Source organism: Astyanax mexicanus, chromosome 16, assembly GCF_023375975.1.
Source record: "Astyanax mexicanus isolate ESR-SI-001 chromosome 16, AstMex3_surface, whole genome shotgun sequence".
NCBI lineage: Eukaryota > Metazoa > Chordata > Actinopteri > Characiformes > Acestrorhamphidae > Astyanax > Astyanax mexicanus.
The window spans coordinates 22,849,275-22,869,967 of NC_064423.1; the positions used below are offsets into that span (position 1 = coordinate 22,849,275).

Genomic DNA, 20,693 nt, shown 5'->3' on the forward strand with positions numbered 1-20,693 from the left:
TGGAACTGCATGCTCTGGAATGATGGTGCTCCATTTAATACTTTTGTGATAAGTTTTGGTAGTTGTTGAGGAGCTTGATCAGGTGGTGATCACTGGTCATCCTGACCAGGTGTGACAGTTACTCTGACAACAAGAAGAAACTGAGCAAGTGTCCCAATTATTCTGTCAATATGATGTATGTATTGTATGTGATGTATTTGATATAATATTGAAATTCACAGCTACTTTGTAAGTGTATGTATTTGATATTTATTTACCCCTTGAATACTGTAGGCATTACTACTGTATTGTGGCACCTAAAAAAAAGGTCTGATATGAAAGACGGATGAAAGTATGTCTAATGAGATGCTGTTGTCTTTTATGTGAAGAGGAACAAGGCTCTATGGAGGAAGTATCCTACTACTCCTATGAGTATGACCCTGATGTGGAGCCCTTCACTCCAGAGGAAGAAGAGCAGTTGGTTCTGCCTGTAGAGGAAGAGGAGACTGCCGAAACACTCAGACACCTGGACAGACAACCCCTCACGGTGGAAACAAAGGATTCACCTGCACGATGGTAAAAGTTGAGAACTACTGATCTAAGAGCCATCACTCAAGTGCATAAAAATACATTAGGACCAAGCTACAGATGCTTTCACATCTATCTTGTTTGGTCTGCAATTTTGGACATTTTGGACTTTTTTGTCCAAACCCAAATAGCAGAAGTGAAAGTGCCGTGAGTTATGGTCCGGACAAAATTACCAAAATTGCATACATTTTTTAGACCATTAACAGGACATTGAGGCACGCCATATTCATTTATTTCAATACAGGAGAAGAAAAAAGCCACTATTGTGACAGCATTCCCACATGTATGCACACAATTGCTTACAATTGTGACTCCAGTAGCTACTGTAACTGTAAATTGATAGGAATCTGTAGGCAATCTCTTACTGTCAGGTTCACTACAACCCCTGGAAAGGCATCTTGCTGAATTTTAAGCATTCTACAGACCAATCAGTGTGAAATATAATGGAAATGCAGTCCAAGTAGGTGATGACAACAGTGCGCTCTTGGTGGATAATAGCAGATTGCTATTTTAACGGTGCAGCGCTTTTGTGCTTCTCAGCAAAGGAAACCTGGAGGAGATCTGCTTGTTCAAGCTGTTATGGAACGCATTTACGGGAACACAATGTTATTTTATTTTCTGTCATTTGTTAGTGTAAAAGTTGAGTTTGCAAGACTGTTTAGGGTATGTAAGATAGCGATTGGCATCGTGAAGATAGGGAGGTAAGATAAGGCCCTTAATGTCCAGTTTGTCAAAGATGTAGCATAATGGCCAAAATATTACTAAATACAGCTCAAAACTGAAGTGATCAATTTCTTAATGTGTTCAAACAGTAGGTCTCTATAACTCTAGAACAACTAAAATTGGGAAAAACGTAGGGTGTTTTTCCTCTCTGCCTCATACACACACAGACAGATCAGGCAGATATATGTGGATACATATGGAAGGGGCCTGAATGTCACTGTTATGTATATGGCCTGAACTCTCTCCTATAATGAATTGTGTTTTATCAGTAATCACACCAATTTTTTTTTCCCTCTCTCTCTTTTTCTCTTTTCTTTTTCTCTTTTTAAACAGAGCTTATCCAGATGGCAGTGAAGAAGAACGCACATTGTACATTCTCTGTGAATATGTTTGTATGAAAGGAGTGCAAGAGTAGAAAGGGCTAACCCACGTCTGTTGCAACACAACTACACTATATGTCCAAATATTTGTGGAGACCCCTTTGAATGAATGCATTCAGCTACTTTACACAGCTCCCGTTGCTGGCACAGATATGCAAATGTATACTCACGGCTTGTCTAGCCCCTGTAGAGAAGTACTTCCTATAGATTAGGAGATAGCAGATAAACAAAAACCTACTGGCCTCATGTCTAATACCGGGTTTGGGCAGTGGAACTGTGTTCTCCGGAATAATGGTGCTCCATCCTGTACTTTTGGGACGAGTTGGTGATTATTCAACATTCTGACCCCACTAATGCTCTTGTCACTGAATGCAATGAAATCCTAACAGCAATGCTCCAAAATCTAATAGAAAGTGTTACATAAACAGTAGACAGTTACTCCATCAAAAATAATAAACTCTCTTTAATACCCTTCATTTCAGAATAAGCAGGTGTTCCAATATTTTTGTCCATATAGTGTAAGTTAAGAGGGAGTGTGTCTGTGTGAGTGTGTCTGTGTGTGTGTGTTTGAATAAGAAGAGTTAATATGCCTATCCTTACATACTCCTCTCTCTCTGTTTCACAATTAGTTGCCGTAGCTCTTTTTACAGCATTAACTGACATTGTCATTACGTCTCCTTGTAATCTTCTTGTAATCTCATTTAAATAGTCCAGTATTTATGTTTGTAAGTTTTTTTTTTAAATGCTATGTTATTGTTTTCTATCTGTGGTATTTATTTATAGCTGGTGCCTTTTATTTCTTACCTTTGCCTTTCCTTGACATCGTCCTCTCTTTCCACGCTGTACTCCACTTTCTCCTTTACTCTGTCTAAATGCAACATGATTGACAGCCCACTGCTCATGCAGGCCTTATATTCATACATTGAGGTGCTTGACTACTACTATCATAAGATAACTGATTCTTCCTCTTGGCATCTACCAGATTGCTTTTCAGATGGTGCAGAGAGAGCAGCTGTAATGACTAACCATAAATAAGCTCAGTTTGAAACTCACTCTGGCAACCGATGCAGGTTTGTGTACCTCACACTGTAAACACAGTCACTAAATGATCATATAGACAGATGCAGTTACAGTACAGTGCATAAGCTCAGCTCAGTAAGTTCAGTACTTTGGACTGTTGGTCAACAATGAAGTTTCGAGAATTACTGTAAATTGTCCAAATTTGAATGGAATGTAAGCCCAATTATGTCAGGTACATTCTGTTTGTTAAAAAAAGAAGAACAAGGAAATAAACGTTGTATACAAAATTTACCAGCTGCTTTTCCTCTTTATTTACTGTACAAAAAGTCAGTGAACTTTCATGTTTTTGTATGTGATGATATGTAACCCTGAGTTTACACTGGCAGGCTGTTGCGTGTGTGTGTGTGTGTGTTGACGCGGACGGTTAGCATGCTAGAAAGCTACCAATTAAACTATCCACTTGCTTTCTTCCAGGCTTTATTTTTCTCTGAATTGCCACTGTACTCATGCAAAAATACATTTTATAAATCGAATGGGAGAGGAGCACAGACACCGGAGTCTGTGATTGGTCCAAATTATTTGCTCAGCCAGTCGGTGTAGAATGATGCTTCACCAAGTCATAATTGATTTGCATAAAATTGAAAAAATCTCAACTATGTTGCTTGCCACCATGTCGTGGCTACAAATCGCATTCTTCGATAGGAAATGAATGGTTGCCTGCCACTCAGTCACCTGCCAGTGTGAATGAAGGGTGTGTTTACTTAACAATGCACTTAACAATTTGCCTGCATTTTCCTTCATAACAGAACATTGATTAAGACAAGTCAGATTCTGGCAGGGAGTCGGTGCAATACTAACAGCACAGCAAAACAACAGAGGGATGCTATTTTTTTGAGATACTATTTTCAGATACTAAGTTGTTGTTTGGAGATACCAGGTAACTATTTTGAGATGCTGTCTCATTTTTTTCAGATAAGTCGTCCTTTTCAGATATTAAGTGAAAAACATCATTAAATAACCATTAGTAAATTACTCGCTAAAAATAATGACTTAGTATATCAAAATAATGAGAGCAATTTAGTTAATAAAATGAAAAGAAATACATACATACATTTATTCACATTACAGACTGATACAGATCACTAACATTTGGAATTCAGAATTGATTGATCACAATTGCACATCTCTATTACAAACGTACATTTGTCCGATTGCATTATTTAAAGATTCACTATTATTTAAAAAAACTTTAAAACCTTTATAAAAGTACTTCTGCTAAAAGGGCAAGTTTGCTGTTTCAGGGCAGGGGTCATGCACTTCAGCCTATGCTTATATCCTTATGTAGTGTGCTCACTCCTGCAGGACATGGTGACCCCATGCGTTGTTGGGCACCGTGGTTCAGCTAGAGTGGCGTTACCCTTGTTAACCCGAGAGCTTAGGTTACCCAGGCGGTTGCCAGCAGCAGCGACTTAGAGCATATTAATGTTTAACGTGATTTTACTGCTTTTGATTTTGTTTTTGGTTGGATATGTTAATTTCTGGCAATTTTTTGTTTTTTTTTACATGAAGCCACTTTTCTTCAGTTGGCCCTTAAAATACACCAACATAAAATCTGTTCTAACATCTCTCAGGTTCATCAAATTAAGTCAAATGCTGAAAGGGACTAGGTGGATGGTATGGCAATTTTCAGGCTAGTTTATACACCATTATACAGCAATATACGGTGTGAATGACCCTCAAGCTTAGAATGCTCTGAAAGAATACACCTCTGCAACTTATCCATGGATTTTTTTTTCCAGCGACATTGCATCGGCCCCCCTGTCAGCAGGTCTCTCAGGCAACCTCTCATGCTCTACTGAAGCTGATAGTCCAGCCTGCTCTGATGAATGTGCTGGAGAGAATGAAAGGGAAAGGGGTGAGAGGAGGAGCACTGGAGAGATAGCATTACACCAGCCAGGATTCTAGTAATGACACTTTTGTTAAACACTCCTTTCGTGCTTGTGAAATACGTGTATGTATATTTGATGGGCCAGACTGGCGCAGGCTCAGGAGACCACATACTTTAGGAGCACTCTTACTAATCCCTTTCTCTTTCAGGGTGTCTGTAGGGCAGGTGGAAGAATGCTTGTGTGACCTAAAAGAGGCTTACTTTTAGATCTTTCTGTCAAGAATTTGACTTTGTGAACTGGAGCTATGTGAATGAACTGAGAGAAGAACTGCTGAAGAAGATAAAGAAGACCCTCATTGCTGCTGCTGTTGAGAAGATCAGGTCCAGCTCAGGGGGAAAAAAACATTTTAAGAACTAAAGAATTCCTTGTACACAGTCCAGACTGTACTGGGGAGAGTAATCATCGTCAGACTGAAAGGTGACTGGTAGGCTGGGGTGTGTGGTTTTGTAAGCTTGAAAGATCTGTTTCATAGATTGTGTGTGAGAAGTTAAGAAGTGTAGACAATGAGTGAAACTGAAAAAAAGAGGCCCATCATCGCTGGCAGAGAAAAAGGTGAGTCATTTTTTGATACTTTTTAGTTCTATGTATGTCTGGGCACTGTGATAATCAACACAGCAATGTTGTAATACATCTTTAAACAGTCGCTGAAGATTTTTTAATATGTTCCTTATTTGAATGTTACCAAATAAAGCACTGTGGTTTAGGGTATTTGTCTATCATCCCACAATCTACAGCTCTGGAAACAAAAAAAAGAGAACACTTTATTTTCTGAATCAGTTTCTCTGATTGTGATATTTATAGGTATATGTTCAAGCAAAATGTTAAGTTTCTTGTTAACAGTTACAAATGTTACTACCTCACACACAAAACTCTACAAGACAAGCTTCTCTGTTTACTTTACTCAATGCAGGGCCTGGGCCAGGTCGCTATGCCCTACCATCAACCATTGGCTTTGTAGGCCACGACTTCACCAAAGCAACAAGTCCTGCTTACACCTTCCATGGCAAGATGAGCGAGAACAGTGAGTAATGTAAAAATTATACAAGTATAAAAAGTATTTGTGCTGTTGGAAACTGTATTGATCTGCTGCACAGTGTGCAGTTATTTAATTCTGTAGGTCAAAAGGTATTTTTGTTTTTAATATATGGTCCTTCAACTGTGTAGAACACTGTGTACCTCTTGCACACCCATATTAGAAACACTAGAGGGAGACAGAACCTAACACATCATAGAACAATTGTAAACCGTGAGCAATGACTGTAAAAAAAATTAAAAAGCATGGACAGCACTTGTCAAGAATGGAGCAACCATAGGTCAAGTCTACATATAGTTAAATCATATTTTTTAACAGTGTGTTCTGACATTTTTACTGTCATTTGGTGGAAATATAAATTGTTTCATATTAAATTATATAAACTGTACTTTTACTGTTTAAACATTACATTTACTGGACAAATTGGGTATCCAGTAGACATATTTGCTTTGCTTCTGGTCCTTCTGGCTGCTTTCCAAATCTGAAAATTGGAAGATGAGTTTGGCTTCAGACTCTGCAAACTTAACAGCATGGCAAACATTTTTTGCCTTAACCCTTATAGAACAGAAGGTAATGGGTCCAAAGCAGTCCGTGTTCTACGTCAGTGGTTCTCCAGAACATGAAAAGAATCAAGGAAAATATTATTGTAATTGTAAAATTACACTGTTTACTGTTTTGTTTATTTATCTTTGTAATAAATATGTTTGATTTTTTTCATAGTGTATAACATAGATTCCAGTCCAGGGCCTCGGTACAACATTGATGCAAAAGTCACTCGATTTGGTAGAGATGGCAGCCCTGCCTACTCCATTTATGGCAGAACGCCAGGTCCAAGTAAGTCAACTAATATGGACTGTTGTTAAACAGGACAATGTATTAATTAACTAGTCAAGTGTCTACAAACACTTAATGTCACAACCACCAGGAAACAGCATTTGGTATTGTCAGGATAAGCCTTGAGCCTTCAACATGTGTAATGGAAAAATCTTTTTTTCCCCCCTCCTCCCCACCTCCATGTTATTTCTCTAAACCTCCTTTTTTTTTTTTAGAGGAAATGTTCCAAACTCCAGGACCAGGTGCATACAACCCAGAAATTGCCCCTGTATGCAGCACCCAACGGAAACCCCCATCCTACACCATGGGCTACCGTACACCCTATTGCTCTGGGGACACTGTGCCAGCTCCAAATAAGTACACCCTTCCAGCTCTTATGGGCTCCAGTGTGCTTACCAAACCTGCAAGTGCCAGCTATACAATCTCTGGGAGGTTTAAATTTGGGAGTTACGCAGAAGACCTGTCAAACACTCCAGGCCCAGGTAGATACAACCGGCCAGATCCCAACGTCTACCTTCCACGCCAGCCAGCGTTCTCAATGCTGGGTAGACATGATGGTAAACCTAGTGAGACTATGCCGAGGCCTGGACCTGGAAGTCATAACCCAGAGAATGTAACTACACACAAGCCTCGAGCACCTGCTTTCACTTTAGGTATCAGGCACTCTGACTTTGTAACCCCATTAGTTGTGCACCTACTAGACTGACTTTACCTCATTAACTAAGACTTTTTGAAGAGGTGAGGTGTTGTATTATAACAGCATATTTTGTCTTTCATTGTTAAATAATTAAAACATTAGAAATAAAAAAACAGTAGAAATTAAAACAATACAACTTATGTAAACAAAGAGTATTTATTGACTTGTTCCAAACAATAAATTAATGAACAAGTTAACTGGCCTACATTTGTACAAGGTAGAGATGTTTATAGATATATTCAGTGCAGCCAAAAGCCAACCAAGTAAAATTTTAGACCTTACATCTTTGCAGTCCAAATATTTACTGAATTACACTAGGTCACATTTGTTCACCAATGTAAAATAAAACAGAATATTACCAACATCTTTCAAACTATCACATTCATGTCAATGATGAAATAACATGAAATCCCACCCAGCGTTTTGTTACACAGTGTAGATCTAGACAGACACTTCTTTACACATGGGGCTGATCTTTCCCCAAAAAGCTCCATTTGGAGTTTCACTACTACACCTCCAAATCAAAGGGGAGTGAGGGTAACATTTTGTAACATTTCAATGCCATAGATCTGAAAATAATGAGCTTTATATACAACCCAAAACACATGGAAAGAAATGCACACAGGGTCTAAGCAGACCACACCACTTCAGCTTGGTCACCGGTCCAGTTCTCTGATTCTCATTCTTTGGGAAGTGGTCTTCGGAAAAGTAGTATGTGGGGCTCTGGTAGAAGAAGCGTAAAATATATATTTATAAGATACAGGTTTACCTTGGGGAAATGACGGCCTTCATTAAAGAATTTGGACAGGTAGGTAGAAGTTAAAAATGTTAAATAAAACTCACCTGGCTTATGTATCATGTAATGGACCCATCCTTGGCTCTGCTGAACTCCAAGTCCTCTCCATTCCTCCTCTGACATTAGATGGGAAGTAGGCACCAGCTTGGACAGCTGTTTCGGCAGCATGACGTGTCTGTATAATGGAAAAATTGATTAGTGTAGTTTATACATGCCATTACTTAAAGTCTAGTCAAAACAGTAGAAAGCGTTAGGAGGTTAGCTAACTACAGATTAGTTAGGTTAACTGGCCAGGTAACCCAGTTAGCTAGCTAACCAACTTACATTCGGTCACAGTAATGTTAGCTAGCTAGCAAACGTCAGGGCAAAGCTCACCCTGAAGTAAGTATGAAGTAACGTTACATTATCTAGACACGTAACGTTAGATAAACTAACTTAGTTTGCTTAAATAGCGTTGGTTTAGTTAGCTAACTAACGTTAAATAGTCGACTTAGATTACTTCAGGTTTCTGTCATAGTAATGTTAGCTAGGTTAGCTAACTAGCTAACGTCAGGGCACATCTCACCCTAAAGTATAAAGTCCATTATAGTAACGTAGGCTAGCTAACGTTAGTTATCTTAGCTAGCGTCGGCCAACTAATTTAATTTACTTCAGGTTTCTATCACAGTAAGTTAATGTTAACGTCAGTGCACTAAACATGACGTACATAAGCTAACTAACGCTAGCTTACAAAGGTTAGCTAGCTGAGTAACTTAACTGCATGTCAGCAAGTCTTTCTGAAATATTATTTAAGCACATTTACTAACAAAACCGCTCGAAATAACCGACAAACAGCTGGCCTAAATCATAACGTTAACGCCCGCTATCGACTTCGTGCCGTTAACTTCTCTCTAGTTCGCTGACAGTAACGTTAACTGAACTTACCTGTACTCAAACTCGTCGTCTGTGTACTTGTCAGAGTAGTAAATTTGTTTCTTCGACATTTTTACGAATTCCTGAACTATCAAAAGCTCGCAATGAGAAGTTAACAGGTTAATCCAGCAGTTCTGTGTGTTATGGTAAATTACTGTACTCGGCGCCGCTTTCTCTGACACTCAGCGCTCCTCCCGCAGCTCTAGATTTTGAACTGCAACGGTCCCTCGCTGCACCCTGATTGGTCGAGCTGTGTGCACGAGACCGTGGCGTCCGCTCCGCCCGCGCGGGCGAGAATTACCAGTGGCGCGGAGGGACACGCGGGGCATTTCGGTCTGTTTGTTTACAGATATTACATTTACAATAAAACACGAACCTGTAGCTGTATTTGTGGGTAATGTTTCTGCCGTGGTGTTGAGTTATTACAGATTTATTTTCTGAGCGCACCAAGAGGCTGTAACCTATGTTTTATGCTGTAAACTAACTACATAAAAAACAACAACAAATAGGTAAAATCAGTGGACAAACCAATTTTAGTAATACATACATTTAAATACTAATAATAAAATATACTACGAAAAGCTTTATCTTTTTTTTATTAAGTGAATAATTAAAAAACAGATAATATAAATGTGTTTTTAAATTAGATAAATGTAAATGACATTCTGAGGGACAAGCACGCCACACCGCTTAAGATCCATTGGGAAAAAAACATATCAGCCAAATGCAATAAATGAGAAAAAAAAAAAAAAAAAAAAAAAAAATATATATATATATATATATATATATATATATATATATATATATATATATATATATATATATATATATATTTCTTGACTGCAGTTGCAAATTGCTTGCACGAGCCCATATTTACCAGACTTCCCCTAATACATACACACATACAGGAAACTAAAAAAACAGCCTAAATTTGTCATTGATGCTGGGGTGAGTGTTTTACTTGTAAGCATTTAAAGGAATTGTTTTGTTTATTTGAAAAATATTTTTTTATAATTGTATAATTAAGAAATTATTATTTGGAAATTGTCCAATTGTTTTTGGAAATTGTTTTGTTTCCTGATGAAGCACCAGGTAGCGCTGTTTAGCTAAATAGGTCCAGTCTAATATCAGCATAATTAACTAGAATGCGAGGAAATAACCAAGTGGATTTACAGTGTTTCAAAACAATTTGTGAGAATTCCATCTGAAATATAGTCTGTTCTACATACAAGGTAAGTATAAATGTAAAAAGCATGTTAAAAACAAATACAATGTTTGTTTTTTTAAGTTTTACATATTACATGTTTAGCTGTTGCATCTTCCTAGCCAAACATTTCCAGCATTAGCTTAGTGCTAAGTTATCTAACCTACACTAGCTACTATAATATAGTTCATATAGTACTAGCAGAAATGAGCCTAGCATTGTTGTCAAGTTATTTTTCTTTTACTTGAGGGTTTTTATGCCTCAGTCTGAAGGCCTAACTCATAAATTATAACTGAGCATTTAAAGCTGCTTAATCCATTTTCTGATAATGCTTGTTCAATGCATTTTTGCACAGCTTCTCTTTTATTTGTGTTTGAGCATTTTTTCTTTTGTTGCTATTGTTTTGTTGTATCTGTTTTGTGAGTCCAGAACCTCTACCTGTGAAATTATAGTAATCTAAAGAGACTTAAATGTAGAATTATAATTGTTTTTGTTCTTAAAGGACCCTATAACAGTGGACCTGTCGATAGCTATGTTATTACAATGGAACAAGGTTAAACACACAGTTTAACCTTAGTGTTAAACACAACACTTAACACAGTTATCATTAGAATTTCAACTCCCTCACACACACTTATTCTCACATACACATCACTCTCCTTTAAATGCTTAAGCTTTTTAAACACCAGGGTTAATATGTCCCACAGACAGACTGTTTATTTTATAAAGAGACTATGTGACAATGCAACTCATTGCTTAGGTGAAATACCATTTAATGTCACAGTGCTAAAATCTGACCACAGTGTTCCTGTGACCTTTGAAACTAGAACAAATGCCAAGCCAGATCAAACCAAAGCTTGATGATACAAAGGATGATACAAAATGAAGTAAAATTGATTGGTTCGGCATTAAAGGATGCCTAGTGAGCAATATGGATTTCTTATTTTGTGTGTTATAAATGTATCATTGAAATTCTCTCTTAAAATAAAATATTTATCTTGTCCTGGAATGAATAAAATGTGAAATAACACTAAATGATTTGATGCCCATTTCACCTCACTTACATGCTCAGCAAGTGAAGTGCATGTAGCGCTGTCTCGTACTACAACGTCTCACAAATTTTTGCCCCAAGATGCATATCAAAATGAGGCTAAAGCTGATCTGTTGACAAAATGATTCATAATATAATATTATTTGTATATGAATGCTGAGATGGAATGTGTTTGTATGGATATCTCTACTGGTTCATTCATCATGGAATGTCGAAGCAATGAAAGAAAGAGTTGCCAGATTCACATTGTGTCAAAACATGTGCATGGAAATTTATAATCTATGTATGCAATTATATAGTAAAAACAAGTAAGACTTTTAAGTGAAAAAGCCAGACACTTGTACATTTTAAGATGTGTTTAATCAGAAAAGATCTCTTCAACATTATTTAATTTCTTATGCTGACAGATGCTGTATGAACTAAAAGCTCCATTAGTGGTTGTATATGTTACTCAGTAACATATATGCTTTTGCTTCTGTTTGAGTCACAACACAACTCACAGCTGCTTATGACTCAAACATGTTTAGTGTTCACATGTTAGACTGTTTATGACGTACTCTCAGAGACACATGGTAATTATTACATTATTTTTTTACTCTTTAATACATGTAACTATATAAAACATGTATGTAATTAAATATAGGTTTTTTTATGTTGTCTAATAATGTTGCTTTGGCAACAGTGTCTGCATTTGGCAATTTTCCAATTTACTTTTTAGATGATATGTGTGCCTAAAATAGAAGTACACAGTCTAATACACATCAGTTCTCGTCCTGACAGATGCTGGATATGCTGCAACTGCGCGAGTTAATCAGTTATCTCAGTTTGGAAAGTTTTTTTTTTGTTTTCTTTGTACCTTGCTTTTACCTTTACTTGAGTCACAACACAACTAAAGCCTTTACTCTTCTCTACTCGGCTCAGCCTAACCCATAGACCTGCCCAAAATAAATACGATTAGAAACATAAAAGAAAACTTAATAATGTTTTCTTGATTTTTTCCAGACAAAGAAAAAATCTAATCTAATCGAATCTAATAAAATAAAACAGATGAAGCCCCCTTTAAATCTAAATGAATGTCATTTTTGTATTCTTCACCCTCAGATAGTCTATTCTTTTTGTAAGTTGACACACAGTTCACAAGCTTATTTTTAACATGGCAAAGTAAATTACCAGATTTGTACCTTTTGCAACTCTACAAATATTGACTTTGTTGACTTTGCTTAGTTTAACAGTAACTGCTGAATTCATCAAACCTCAGAAGGTTCAAGTAGCATGGTGTGTGTGTGGGTGCATGTGTGTGAAAAGAGAAGGTGCAACAGGATAAAGTGTGGTGACACTAGATAGGTAAGTTCAGCCGCAGTTGAGTTGAGTGCTTTACCATTTTTTCATTTTCACAACATCTCAGATCACAGTGATGATAGTGATGCTTTACTTAGCACTATTGCTTCCAGTACTCATACTGATCTTTTCCTGGATGTGTTTGGTGGCTGCTTGACAAGTTAAAGATGTATCAGTTGATGGCAGTTTTTGCTGTATTGATTCATTCGTAATTCACTTTGAGTGTTCATTTTGAGTAAATTCTTGTTTGCGATCCGTTTCAGCTTATGAAATAAATCAGGCATTTGATGAATATTTTTATCTTGTAAAAAAAAAAGAAAATGTAAAAATGTAAGTGAGTTGGTCAACCACTTACTGTTTTGGTAAATGCTATGAAGAGCATCCCTCAATGACAATTCCAATGAAAATGTATCATTTTAAGCATGAGTGGTACAAGTGACAGTGTTGCAGTTTACAACATAGGTCATTGCTACAGTGTATTGTGTAACGCATTTGTCCCTGTGGCTGCACGGGGCAGCAGTTCGATCTCCCACCTGGTCAAGCACACCATGCCATGATAAGTTGAAATAGTCAAGACACATGTACATTTTATGTGTGCATTCTCCTACAGGAGGCCTACAGGTTTACAGAACTAAATTCCTGCAACACAGGAGAATGCAGAGAACATCTAAACTAATAAAAAAAATCTAAATCACCAAATTGTGGAAACTAAGCATTAAAAGGCTTTTGGAAAAGGTGAATACAGTTATTTTACAAATGTACAGAATCTGTAAATTCATAACTGGCATAGTACACTATATAGATATCTGTGTGTAATTTAGGATTTTACTTTTTGTCTTCTTTGTGGTGTTTTGGTGTCTTCATGAGGTACTGTCTGGCTAGTAGACTGAATAGTTTCTGTTTCTCTGTGGACATAAAATATACGCAAATATTCAAATATGTGTGGAGGGCGACAAAAGATCTGAAAATGAAAGTGGTATAGTAGTATAATTCCCACACATCATGGGAAGGCTATAAAAAGTGTTCAGCTTGTGGTTTCTACAGTGCTGACTGTTATTAGAAAAATGGCAGTTCAGGGGAATTGTGGAGGTCAAGATGAGATCTAAAAAAAAACAAGAAGATTCTTGGAACCGCCCATATGCTGGCATATGAGCTCAGTAGGATTGCCAAGAACTTGCATGAAGGTAAAGAGCTGAGGTGAAATCCACTGGCAGCCTTGCCTGCAAAATTATAATCTTCATGGAAGAATCATAACAAGGAAATCAAAAACTCAGCATTTAAAGTAAAAAATTTAAAGCAGATATTTTGTAACAAGTGTTGAGGAGTGGGCAAGGTAAAATACTCTTTAGTTATACTTTGCTTTGGCTTCATGTTGAAAGGCAGGACTTTAAACATGAAAAGAAAAAGGAAAACTCCTAGTAACATTTAATCCAGCAGGCACAAAGATGTGGTGTCCACAAAAATTACATAAATATATACCGCTCTAGAAAAAAAAAGAGACCACTTAAAAATGATGAGTTTCTTTGATTTTACCCAATTGAAAACCTCTGGAATATAATCAAGAGGAAGATGGATGATCACAAGCCATCAAACCAAACTGAACTGCTTGAATTTTTGCACCAGGAGTAGCATAAAGTTATCCAAAAGCAGTGTGTAAGACTGGTGGAGGAGAACATGCCAAGATGCATGAAAACTGTGATTAAAACCAGGGTTATTCCACCAAATATTGATTTCTGAAATCTTAAAACTTTATGAATATTAACTTGTTTTCTTTGCATTATTTGAGGTCTGAAAGCTCTGCATCTTTTTTTGTTATTTCAGCCATTTCTTATTTTCTGGTCTCCTAATATTTTTTAAAGCTGTATATTTATGTGTGATAAAAACAGACGTTTAGATTGATTCCCGTTTTGTGTTTAGGAATGTGTAGTCAAATGAAACATGGATGGTTAAGTATATTTATTTCTGAAATAGACTTTCTGAAAACATTGTATAATGGATCAAATGTTGTATTTATATTAGGATTAGAATGCATTTGAAAATGCAGACTTAGACATATCTTGACTTTTGGGCAGTGTAAGTCATATTGATGTCACTCTTCACATGTAAGTGGTCTTGTACAAAGCAGAAACTGAGCATGCTTTAGACTTGCTTCTCCCAGACTAGAGGCTCCCAGGAGAGCTTTGAAGGCAGTGAGAGGGATAGTAAATGGGAGTGAGTGCTCATTTTCCTGGTTGTAAATTCTCTTAAGTGGTGATGTGTCACTTGGTTTTACTTTGCACAAAAGATAATGAGGGGACACACACTGAGACCACTCTTTCTAATTAGAAATGGCTTTAGTGAGCGTTCTCCTCACATTAAATAAGCTGAATATAAAATAATGGAAAGATTCATGAAAAGGCTTTATGAGAGCTAAAACTGTCCCCTGTTTATAAGTGTTTTGCTGGAAAATATCTGCCACCAAGGAAGCCGAATTTGTATCATGGAAGGGGGCTGTAAGTGTGTGTTTGACCACATGACCGAAGCCCTCCAGAAAGCAAGTTCTTTCACCTAGCAGCTGACACAGAAATCAGTGGTGGAATATGTAGCAATGCTGTGTTTCCTGTTTGTTCTCCTAGCGTAGCACAGCATAGTGTAGTGAAGCATGCTGATGTACGGCAGAGAGCACAGTGACGTCACGCACAAAGGAAGAGACACTTCTGTAGAGCAAACACTGCCTCTTGCGCAAGGCGAGCGCGTGCGTCAGACCCCAAAAGTTCACTTTTGTACCGATGCATGGACTGATGCAAAATAGAGCGCGAGCAGAATGACACAAGCTTAGAAGCTCTGTTACTACTTATGTGCGACCGTAAGAGGAGAGTGGAGCCATTATGGAAGAACAAGCAGAAATAGAGTGAACAGAGGTACATTTTTAACTTTGCCATACATTTGCCTTACATGTGTATTTAGTGAAGTAGCTGATCAAACTAATACTAATATGAATATGTGGTTGCTGTACATTCTGGAGTCAAACCACAAAAAAGTTAAAGAAATTTGACTTCTTGTTAATTTGGCTTCAGGGTTTTAATTATTAACATTGCATAAAATAATGTCATCTCAAACAAAAGTCTACATTTTTGCTATTTTCACTTTTTGACATAATGTGAAAAATTCATCAGAAAAAATGAATGGGCTAATAGAAATGCTGTATTTTCTTCTTTAAAGTTACGTTTTTTGTTCAGTCTGTTTTTTGTTAGATATATACATTTTCAAAGTCGTGATATAGCAACATGTAAATTGCTTGTAAGATGTTGATTGTAAGACCTGAGAGGATGACTTTGGAGTTTTAGCTCAATTCAGTAGGGCTGCACGATATAAAAACAAACTCTTGCTCTGCGATTATATATTGTGATATTTAAAAAAATACATGATTTTGCTATGAATTGGCAGATATAAACTGTTTTTAACTGGGAATTTGTGCAATTTTATCTTTTGTATGAAATAGCAAAAGCCTGATGAGTGTGCTTAATTTGCTGTATGTGACTATTGTGCATGCACACATCGAGATGACAATGCTGAAATTATATATTGTGCAGCCCTACCACTGCACAACATACAATTTAAGACCACATTTAAGACCACATTTGCTGTATGTGACTTTGCACATCCTGCGATGTGACTATTGTGCATGCACACATCGAGATGACAATGCCAAAATTATATATTGTGCAGCCCTACCACTGCACAACATACAATTTAAGACCACAAAATGGAATGCTAAAATGGAAAAAGAAAATAGAATCAATTAAGTTTGCAGATTTTACAGTAAGCTTATTATTCCTGTATTGCTTACAAACCAATATTTCAAGCAAACATAAATGAACAGGTGTTCTCAAACAAAATTGAAACTCTCCAACCTTTTTTTTGCTAGATTACAGTAATAGATTAGCACTCTCTGTGCTACCAAAGTAACAAAATAACAAAAGTACCACATTTCCCCAAAATATTGTACTTGCAGACTCAATTTTCTGTATCATTTTTAAGATCTTTAGATAATAGACATTAAAAACAAATTAAGGCCTTTTTAGGTCAATTAATTTTAGACCAAAAGAAAGCATGCAGCATGCTTTGCTAGGTGTATTGTGAATATCATCTTCATTTTAAATGACAAATAAGTATTATTATTATTATTTTTTTTTTGGATGTAGTGCATACAATATATAAATAAAATAAATAAAAACAAATGAATCAAAAATAAAAATGTCATTGAAAAGAGTTACTGATAGTGTATCACTGAATAATGCTACAACAGTAATTTGAATTTGAGACTGTTCCATATATTTTATGCAAACTCCATGATAAATGGACCAATAGAGATTCTCCACACTGACAAGGGGATGTTCTTTTGAGCTTAAAAATGCTCTTTATTCTCAAACATCTCTATTACAAAAAGGGTTATTACAGTAAACAAAAATGCTTTCTCAATGACAGATTTGTAAATTGATCAGAAAGTGTTACTTTAGGGGACAGCTTGCGAACGCCCACAGCTGTGAAAGTTGTGAGATGTTATCTTGTGGTTGCTGTTGAACACTAGCCAGCATTTTCATGGCTTGGTGACATAATTTATCAGAGTTTAAGCGAGGCTTAATAGTGGGTGTCAGATGGAAGGGATATTTATTATTATGGAGTTGTTTTTTGTATTTCTCAGTCCACAGTTTCACGTGTGTACTGGGAATACGTCATAGAAGGCATTACCACACACAGTGGACAGAGAACACTCTGTGTGTGGTAATAGTCGTGACTGGCGATGTCTGGCTAGAATTGTCAGTTTGAACAGACAAACTCAGAAACGCAGAAATCACATCCACATCCAAGGCATGAAGCCTCATCACGCATATCCCATAGGTTAGTGCAGCATTCTTTAGCTTTAATGGGACATGCCAAATGTCATGGGACATGATACCATTTCCTGTCCCATGACTTTTGGCATGACAGTGTATTAGGATGTGTTGGAAAGTGTTCACTATAAGCAAGATTAAGATTATGTAAAATGATTAATCAGCAGATAAATGTATGTTAGAGGCTATATAGTGTTGATGGAAGCTAACTGGTGAAGCATGTCACTTCTATTGGTCAAAATAAATATTAGGGGCTCAGAAAAAGACTTCATGGGCTTGTCTCTGTGCTGTAGGTCTTGTTTTATAGCCTCTTCTTGCCCCAGTAGTTATACCACTTGTTATGTATGTAATATGTATGTTTACCTAAAGTAAGCTAGATTTGTTTTATAGTTCCCTGTGTTTAGTACCCAACATATTATTATCTTTTGCATACATGGGATTTGTATTTGTACATATCTTTTACCCTTTTGTTCTGCTCCTGGCTATAAAGGCTGTATTTGTGTGTATATATGTTGTGATGCGATGCTGGGAGGAGGTGCTCGAGCAGATGTGCGTTAGCTAATGGTGTCTGAGAGCAGCTGGGCAGGGCTGATAGACGAGCAATAACATCATGACATCACCAAGAGAGAGAGGGGTGGGGGGGTAATCGAGCCACTCTAAGGGAGAGGGCCGGCAGTCAGAGAGCAGTGGGAAGGAGAGTGGGAGAGAGGGAGAGTGTGTGTTGCGTGTTGGAAGGTTGAGCACGGCACTGCACCAACTCCACAGAGGAGGATTCTCTTCCCAGAGGATTCTGGAGGATTTCCCCATCTCTCCTTTTGCGTTTTCTCCCCTTTTTTCCCCCTTTCCCCCCTCCCCCCCTCCTTTCCCCCATTGTCCTTTGGTCAGCGACCTTCCCCTGCTCTGGGCTGCCTCTCCGGGCATGCTACTTAAGCCCAAGTATGGCCGTTTCCGCAACGACTCCGTGACCTCCTCCGACGACCTGATGCAGAGCTTAGCCATGAGCGGGAAGGTGGTGGCCACTCCAGTGGCTCCTTCGTCTGCGCCAGGCTTGCCGCTGCCACCCTTGGAGCCAACCACCCTCCCCCCGCCTCCACAGGCCCAGGCACTGGCCGACGCCGAATCGCCCGGGACGGACGGTGAGCGGGACGGCACCACCACCTTCTGCATGCTCATCCCAAAGATACCCCAGTGGAAGTTCTCCAACTCGCTGCTGAGCCGCAGCCCATCCAGCTCCAGCTCAGGCTCCAGCTCTAGCAAAGACTCTGGCAAGGCTGTCCCGGCTGCCTCTGGGACGGCTGCTGCCTCCAATGGGCCGGTGGCCAGTCTGGCTGCTGTGCTCAACTCCTGTGACCCTGTGTGTGTGGGCCCTTGTTCCTTGCAGGCTGTCGCCAAGCAGAGGAGTTCAGCAGGATCGGCCAGTCCCAGAGTCTCTGGGAGCGCGGGCACAGCGGAGGGGAGTCCTGGCGGCTCCGGAAGCTTCAGGACGGGGATGAACCGCAGGACCAGGGTGGAAGGTATGTGGCTGGGTGGAGAAGACCTCAACCAAAAGGGCAGCTTCATCCACAAGCCGTCCCAGGGCTGGCTGCACCCGGACAAGAAGATCAGCAGCACAGGGGCGTCTTACATCGTCAGGGTGAGTCAATAGATTATGAGCTCTAAACAACACCATGGTTTGTAATTGTGTTCAACAGGGTTTCGCTGCATTGCAATAAGGCTCTATTGTGGTCTTGGCTGTGGAGAGCATTGTGATGGTTCACCAGTTGTTTACATCACCCACCCATTTGCTCTCTTTTGTGTTCAGCTGAAGAAAATTAAAGACAATCAAAAAGTATCTGAATTTAAAGTTTCAAAAGAAATTGTTACAAACTATACTGTGGACTCTCATTTAACGCTCAAGCGGTAGTGTCAAATGAGACAGATGAGCTTTCCTTTGCTTCAGTGTGATGGCTGTGTGTGAGGTGCATTGTTGTAAGCAGCAGAATCTATAATTTAATTTAGACATATTGCTTTGCCTGGTAAAGAAGACACTGCGTCAGCACAGCAGCCGTGGGCGTGGGTAAGTACACAAAAGCTAAAACAAAACTCAAGCTTTTTAAGGAAGTAAAACCATGAAGCACTTAATTCAATCTCTGTGATCATCACTTATTAGTTTCTCAGTCCTTCCCCTGGTGGCATGCACATTTTGGAGAACGTCTCTGCTTTAATGCACCCCTGCAATTCTGAAAGGGATTGTTGATGAGCAGATCAGTTAAATTAGCTGTGTTGGGAGCAGGAAAAACACTATAGGGCACTATAGTTTCCAGACAGAAATTTAAGCTAGCCTTGGACTACACAATATTTTCAATGGAGATTTTCCATTGAAAGGAAAATGTATTCTATGATTTAAGACCTAAGCCCTGTCTGGAAAACTGCCACTTAGTGTTTTTTTTTTTGCAGGGAAGGGGAGACACCAGTACCAGCATTGAGAAACACTGTGTTAAAGATAAAGACAAGCCACCATATAAACAACCATGGTAATACTGTAATTAATTACTGTAATATTAGGTCCTGTTGACATTTGCCATTGTATCCAAGATCCCTCATGGTCCATAAAGGGTTACTATAGGTGGCAGACTACTTGACGTCGATGTCAATGATCGTCTCTCAACCCTCCATTACTATTCACTCCCTCCTGCTCTGTTTCTTAGCCAATAGAGAGAGGGGGAAAGAGAGTGTGTGTATGTGTGTGTGTGTTTGAGAGAGAGAGAGAAAGAGAGAGAGAGAGTCTGGGCCTGAGCAAGCTTCCTAATTGCATTACACAGGCACATTCATTCCTCTATTCAATTACATTTAATCATAGTCATTTGTATCACATGTGCTCCAGAAGACCCGGGGTGCTTAAGCTACAGAACAACATGTAAAGAGATTTCTGCTGTTTTTTTAAAACCTCCCTCCATCAAGGGGGGAGGTGGGGGGTTGTTTGACCTAGGGCTGAACGATTAATCGTTTTTTAATCGAAATCGCGATTTGAATGGACGCGATTTTTCAATCGCAGGAGCTGCGATTTGAATTAGCCAATAGCCTGCAAGTGTTTCCAACTTATGTGGTTAAAAGCGCCTGTTCTGTGTCTGAGAGGCTTGTGTGTGTGTGTGAGCACACCGCCTGCTCTTCTCCGATTGGCCTGATGCAGCAGGGGCTGGATTCATTTGAATATTTTTTTCACTGGAGGGCGGGGCTGCGTTCAACGCAACGAAGCCAGCATGCACTGCCGCTCTCTCCATTGCAGCTACATCAGGGTGAATTAAATTTAAAGTGGCGCTTGGACATGAGTGGAAG

At 38.6% G+C, this 20,693-nt stretch overlaps 4 protein-coding genes across 6 annotated transcripts in view; 3 read left to right on the plus strand and 1 right to left on the minus strand.

Moving 5' to 3' along the window:
- The window catches only part of cpamd8 (C3 and PZP like alpha-2-macroglobulin domain containing 8), a 43,614-nt gene extending 40,633 nt beyond the window's left edge, over positions 1 to 2,981 (plus strand). The window contains exons 42-43 of the mRNA XM_007233266.4: positions 363 to 555; positions 1,624 to 2,981. Of these exons, the coding sequence (XP_007233328.3) occupies positions 363 to 555; position 1,624 (194 nt within the window). The 3' untranslated portion in view covers positions 1,625 to 2,981. The remainder of the gene's footprint in view (positions 1 to 362; positions 556 to 1,623) is intronic.
- A 2,072-nt stretch (positions 2,982 to 5,053) lies between these two features.
- On the plus strand, positions 5,054 to 7,323 carry odf3l2b (outer dense fiber of sperm tails 3-like 2b). The gene is made up of 4 exons (XM_007233265.4): positions 5,054 to 5,191; positions 5,550 to 5,660; positions 6,393 to 6,506; positions 6,722 to 7,323. The coding sequence occupies exons 1-4, from the start codon at positions 5,143 to 5,145 to the stop codon at positions 7,210 to 7,212; spliced, it is 765 nt and encodes a 254-aa protein (XP_007233327.2). The 5' UTR covers positions 5,054 to 5,142; the 3' UTR covers positions 7,213 to 7,323.
- Positions 7,324 to 7,340: 17 nt separating this feature from the next.
- cks2 (CDC28 protein kinase regulatory subunit 2) lies at positions 7,341 to 9,150 on the minus strand. The gene is made up of 3 exons (XM_007233268.4): positions 8,924 to 9,150; positions 8,047 to 8,174; positions 7,341 to 7,926 (listed from the first exon to the last, which is right to left on the minus strand). The coding sequence occupies exons 1-3, from the start codon at positions 8,980 to 8,982 to the stop codon at positions 7,883 to 7,885; spliced, it is 231 nt and encodes a 76-aa protein (XP_007233330.1). The 5' UTR covers positions 8,983 to 9,150; the 3' UTR covers positions 7,341 to 7,882.
- A 3,264-nt stretch (positions 9,151 to 12,414) lies between these two features.
- shc2 (SHC (Src homology 2 domain containing) transforming protein 2) overlaps positions 12,415 to 20,693 on the plus strand; it is a 31,136-nt gene continuing 22,857 nt past the window's right edge. Inside the window, exons 1-2 of one of the 3 annotated variants that reach the window (XM_049465618.1) lie at positions 12,415 to 12,510; positions 18,760 to 19,011. In XM_049465618.1, coding sequence (XP_049321575.1) covers positions 18,868 to 19,011 — 144 coding nt within the window. In that variant the 5' untranslated portion in view covers positions 12,415 to 12,510; positions 18,760 to 18,867. Of the gene's footprint in view, positions 12,511 to 14,567; positions 15,405 to 18,049; positions 19,012 to 20,693 lie in introns of those variants that run through there. The other 2 variants (XM_049465617.1, XM_007233269.4) reach the window with 2 other exon arrangements.